Source organism: Sinocyclocheilus anshuiensis, unplaced genomic scaffold (genome assembly GCF_001515605.1).
Source record: "Sinocyclocheilus anshuiensis isolate Anshui unplaced genomic scaffold, SAMN03320099.WGS_v1.1 scaffold1004, whole genome shotgun sequence".
Classification (NCBI taxonomy): Eukaryota; Metazoa; Chordata; class Actinopteri; order Cypriniformes; family Cyprinidae; genus Sinocyclocheilus; species Sinocyclocheilus anshuiensis.
The window spans coordinates 121927-127397 of NW_015548235.1; the positions used below are offsets into that span (position 1 = coordinate 121927).

The 5471-nt window shown below is 37.3% G+C and overlaps 1 protein-coding gene across 1 annotated transcript in view; it reads left to right on the forward strand.

Annotated features, from left to right (window-relative positions):
* The window catches only part of sycp2l (synaptonemal complex protein 2-like), a 23412-nt gene that overhangs the window by 12011 nt on the left and 5930 nt on the right, over positions 1-5471 (forward strand). The window contains exons 14-22 of the mRNA XM_016441846.1: positions 1783-1832; positions 1984-2029; positions 2274-2376; positions 2486-2532; positions 2639-2768; positions 2850-2917; positions 2985-3042; positions 3160-3258; positions 4270-4376. Of these exons, the coding sequence (XP_016297332.1) occupies positions 1783-1832; positions 1984-2029; positions 2274-2376; positions 2486-2532; positions 2639-2768; positions 2850-2917; positions 2985-3042; positions 3160-3258; positions 4270-4376 (708 nt within the window). The remainder of the gene's footprint in view (positions 1-1782; positions 1833-1983; positions 2030-2273; positions 2377-2485; positions 2533-2638; positions 2769-2849; positions 2918-2984; positions 3043-3159; positions 3259-4269; positions 4377-5471) is intronic.

Consider the following 5471-nt stretch of genomic DNA (forward strand, 5'->3'; position numbering starts at 1 on the left):
GTAAAGCAAATGTTCACGTCTGAGATTCATTTTAGCATTTATAGAATAACTAAACTATAGCTGAACTTTAGTGAGGGGACATTGTTCCTCTTAGCATCATGAAAAAACCCTTTTGTTAAAATCATGAATGCATTACAGATAGCCTAGAATATGTGCAAAGAGTGCTCCCTTTAGAATTCCAAATACACTGAACCTATCACTCATCTCAGTTCACCGGTTCAACAGACATGTCTGTGATTGGTTACACTGCTCAATTCTGCAAACTTTGTAAATAGAAACATCTGATGCGCTCCAGAGCGGAAATGCAAATATGCACAGAAGAGTTTGCCAAATATGTTATTACGGTTTCAACTAAGGGTGCTCCTGGGGTTTTTTTTTTTTGTTTGTTTGTTTTGTGAGTGTTTGGCTCCCTAAACTGGGCGCGACACGATAAACTGCTTTCCATATGGATTTAATATGGAATGTTACTTAAATCTGGGAACAGTTGGCAATCCTACTTTGCATGTTTTAAACACTTAGATGATGTTCTTACTTTGCCCATGCATAAAATTACTCAGCTTTTTATATAAAAAAGTTCACAATGTAGCCTAATAAGCCTAATTTTCTTATTCTACATAAAACTGTTATTACGTTTTGTGCTCAAATTTATTCTATTGTAAACATTGTTTTAAATTGTGCTGGTATTACCTTATGAACTGTCCCATGCATTAAATACAAATCCTTTGAAAGAGCACAGTTTGCTGACGTATTAATACGAATTTCTCAGGTAATGTCCGTGGTATGATGAGAATGACAGTGATTAGCTTACATCAAATATATTTTAATTGTTTTATCAAAATTATTGCTAGGAACAATTCAGTTACACCCCTACTAAATTTTACATCCTTGAATTGAAGGATTTTTTTATGAACAAATTTGGGAAAAAAAAAAATACAAGTTTCCAAAGTGTAATGAAGTCTGGGATAGATCGCATTATCTGCCTCGGGCAACAGCAGCACAGAGCATGAGTTAAATGAACATTTCTTTACTTTAATGCATAACATGTATAACATATAACATAACATAATATATATATATTACATTGAAAAAATTATGACCAAGATTTTATTACGTTTTGAGAATTATTACATTATTGATGTAATAAAATGCTCATAATGTAATACTTATTAAATTATGTGCAGTTTCTACATTATGTGCAGTTATTCCCCCCAATAACTTGTACTGGACACTTTAGAAAACATTTTGGATGCTAAATGACAAGGAATAATGTCATAGGTCCACTTGTTGAAGAATTGTAGTTTTCTGGCATATGAGTAGGTGTGTATATGGGTGCCCCAGGTGATCCTTGAGGTGTCTCAATGTCAGAGTGACACTTTTGACACAGACCGGTCAGGGAAGTCACATGACAGGAATCCAAAGACTATAACGTTCATGACCGCTTTGTGGAGTTACCAGGTCAGTGGTGTGCAGAGAAACATATCAGGTCCTCTTAAACACAAGTGGCCAATTTAATATGCATTTCTTTACCAATGTTTTGGTGCTCTTGAGTCAGTTTGTTAATTTAATTGTTTAACTTGATCTGGCCAGGCTTAATGTACGTGAAGTGCCACTCAAATGACTACTGAAAATGAGAAACTTGTCAAATTTAAAGTTTCAAGGCCAGTTTTCTACCCCAAGAGATTGTGCCATTAGTTAACATGTAACCTTGTTACTTTTTCAATTCTCTTTATTTTCTCAGATTTGAAGTTTAAGATCAATTTTAAGATTGGCTTTTCGGTTTAGGTTGCACGTGCCAAGACTGTATTGTTCTGTCAGACGTCGTCATCTAACGGGTAAGTGATATTTCTGTCAGGTATGTCTTGTCTGACAGTGCCCATCTAATTTTAAAATCAGTATGAAATGCAGGAGTGCCACTTTGTACGTCAAAATGTACTTCTGTGCATTTATAGTAATTTCCCTAAAACTTGCATTTTTCTTCTTCAGGTCTACAAAATCCCTCCCTGACACTCTGGGTAGAACTCCTGTTAAGGTTAGCTAGAATATGTAAAGTCTCCATTATTTGCAGAAATTGGTCATTTCATTTATATTAGACAGTTGTACATTCAAGAATGCTCTAGTTTGCCTAATCTAGCTTTATAATAAATCTGGAATTGTACACTGAATATTGTCAGCTCTCTGACTAATTACTTATGCCCCTCTATTTTAAGTAGCTTTGGACAAAAGCATCTGCTAAATGCATAAATATAAATTATGTAAAATGTGGTTGATTACAGAAGAAAATTAAGGTGATGCATTCAGATGAATGGTGTCTCCGCAAGGACACTCCACATGCTGTCTACAGCAGGAGAAAGCCCAGAGCTAAGGGCAAACTCAAAGGTAGTTACTCATCCTACATTACTACATTACTTTATAAATCATTCAGATATGCTGCATCCTTTTTGTGTGCTGTTGTATTTTATTTTATTTTATTTTTTTACTTCCATAGTTCTTCCTCTTTCATCACCCAGCAGTAATGAGGAGGAGTTTTCTAAGGTAGACTGTCACTTTTCAGTAGATTTTTTTTTTTTTTAGTGGGGAAAAAATAGCTACATTTTATACAGGGTATAAAAATGTGGGTCTTTATGAATTTTCTTCCTAGTATTCAACACCCAAACAAAGACTTCAAGGAAGGGAAAGGCTGGCAAGTGAAGACTGGCAGTCTCAAGTCAAACTAGGGAGATCACTGAACATGGAATCATCCTTATTCAAAGAGTCTACTGCTGATTCAGGTCAGTATGCTTGCTTAAGGCTAATCTCAGAAGATGGCTTATACTGATTTAAAACTGACCTGTTGTTGTTGTTTCTTCAAGGTTTTCAAAACAAGACTCTTTCTGAAACCAGTTTACCACTAGAGGAGCTTGATAATCTTATTGAAGAGGTACAAGTTGATTTCAATATGGTGTGCTTATAATGCATATTTATATTAAAAATATATACATATTCAGCACAATTTGGATGAAGAAACATCAATTCCCCAGAAAAGTGAAGCAGATGAATCCTCAGGTGAGACACCCCCCACAACCCCGCCTTTTTGATAGTGTTTACATCAAAGCCTCTAAAAATCTTCAGAAATAAGTAACAATTTCAATGTTTAATTGAGGACACGTATTTGCTGCACAGAGCTGTATGTGGGTCTGAAAGAGGACACGCAGCTGCACAGACACCCGGCATTCCAACCCAGAAGACTTTTCATGTCTAGCCCACTAGAGGATGCTGCAGGTAAATTTGTTCAGTCTTCAACCGCTTGCGATCAGTCACATTCATGCTGAACCCACATAAGCTTGACCCTTGAGCTTTCCAATGCATTTGAGAGTATTGAATCTAGTCAAATTCATAGTTATTTGTTTTTCTCCCTTTGGAGTTAAAAAAAAACAAAACTTTTTTTTCCCCCCTAAAAAAATTGTGGAGCTGAAGAGCATTAGCTTGGACAGCCACACAAGATTCAAGTCCATCACAGATTTACAGTTATGCATTTGGCAGATGGTTATACAAAGCAACTTATACACTGCGAGTCCGGGCCCTCAAGCTTCACTTTTTCAAGTCTCTGCTCTATGCTTTTTCTGCTTGAGAGAAAGTGACGTGTAGCCAAGTATGGTGTGCCATACTCTGAATTTATGCTCTGCATTTAACCCATCCAATTGCACACACAACATGTAGTAGCAAGTAGTGAACGCACACCGTGAACCAGGGCCATCCTTAGCTGACGCAGGCAGGGCCTGGTGCGAAGTAGAGAACGTATATTAAATAGATTGCCTCAAGCCCAGGGCCCGGTGCGGACGCACCAGTTGCACCCCCATAAGGACCTGCCATGAACACACACCCAGAACAGTGGGCAGCCATTTTTGCTGTGGCGCCGGGGGAGCAGTTGGGGGTTCGGTGCATTGCTCAAGGGTCTCCCCTCAGTCATGGTTACAAGTCAGATTCTCTAACCATTAGGCCACGACTGCCCCATTTTTCACTTTCACTTTTTTTCAAGTCTCTGCTCTGCTTTTTCTGCTTGAGAGAAGGATAAAAAGCAGCCATTGTGTGCTGCTGCTCGCTGCCAACAAAGAGTGACATGAATGTCTAATGAGAAGAGCTCTCTCTATCTCTCTCTCTGCACTTGTGTACCTACCTACTTAACCATATTTTTGTGAAAAACATTGTACTCCGAAGCTTGAGTTTGTCAAAATGCCCCATCCTCATTTGCAAAAATTATATGATATTTAAAAATGTGTCTCTCTGTGTCAGAGCGAGTAACTGAAGCATTTGCGGATGAGGAGTCTGAGGAAGAGTTGGGTGCTGGTGTCAGAGCTGCGTTTAACTCCTTTAAGACTCAGTTGAGAGCACACTTTACTGTGAGTACAAAAGCTAACTGCAGCCATTTTGTTTAGTTACTTTTTTGGCATTAAGATTAGCAAAAGTTTAGTTCTATGTTCTATGTCTTTTTATTAAAGAAAAAAAAAGTCTACGTAATGCTATTCCATAGTTTTTTGTTTTGGTTTTTTTTTTGGTCCAAGCTGTTTTTCCATTCAGTAAAAGTGAATGGGTGCTGTCAAACTGCTAAAAGCACACACAAACAAAAACATCAGTAGTCCATACAATTGAATTTTTTTTCCCCGAAATATAGAGTAAACTGCAGTTCACTTCTCACTTCTGATGAAGATTGAGATTGAAAAATTAATTTAAAAGTATTGATACACCAAAAATAAAAGAATTGTTCATGAAAGAGGGAAAACTAAAAGAAAATATCTTGCTATACAGTGGCCACCAGCTGTTTTAATGACTACACTGTATCTCATCCTCATGAACTGCACCATATTTGCATGTTCTTGCTGTGAGATGGTACTCCACTCTTTCACCAAGACATTTGCAAGTTCTTGAACATGTGTACTCATGTGTCCCTCCAGACGTGGTTTGTTATTGCAAGGACAGTTAGCTGTTCTTCCTGTGGCACTGTCTTAGGCCTCTTACATTACGGACATTGTAGTTTATTGCTCCGACCACGTCTGTAGTCCTAATATCTCCCTGCAGCAGGATTTTGGCATATTCACAAAGGTGATCAGGGAACCTGGGTGTCTTTTTTTCTGTTTTCAGAGTCTGTAGAAAAGTCTCTTAAATATCTTAAGTTATTATAACTGTGACCATAGTTGCCCAACCACCTGTAAAACAAACAATAAGCATCGTAGGGACTGTTCCACAAGTGCATGTTCAATGGGCCATAAACGAAGTATGAAAAATATTTAAACCCTTTCCAATAATGTTCCGTAAAGCCTATTTGGATTATTCTAAATTCTGTAAAATATACCATTGTGAAAAAGGGACATTTCTATTTGAGTTTAGATAAGTATTCAGAGACTCGAACATGTAAGATTACATAAAAGCAACAGATAAAGCTTTTAAATTGATTAAGGCTTAGATAGATAAATAGGTGTGTGCGTGTGTGTGTGTGT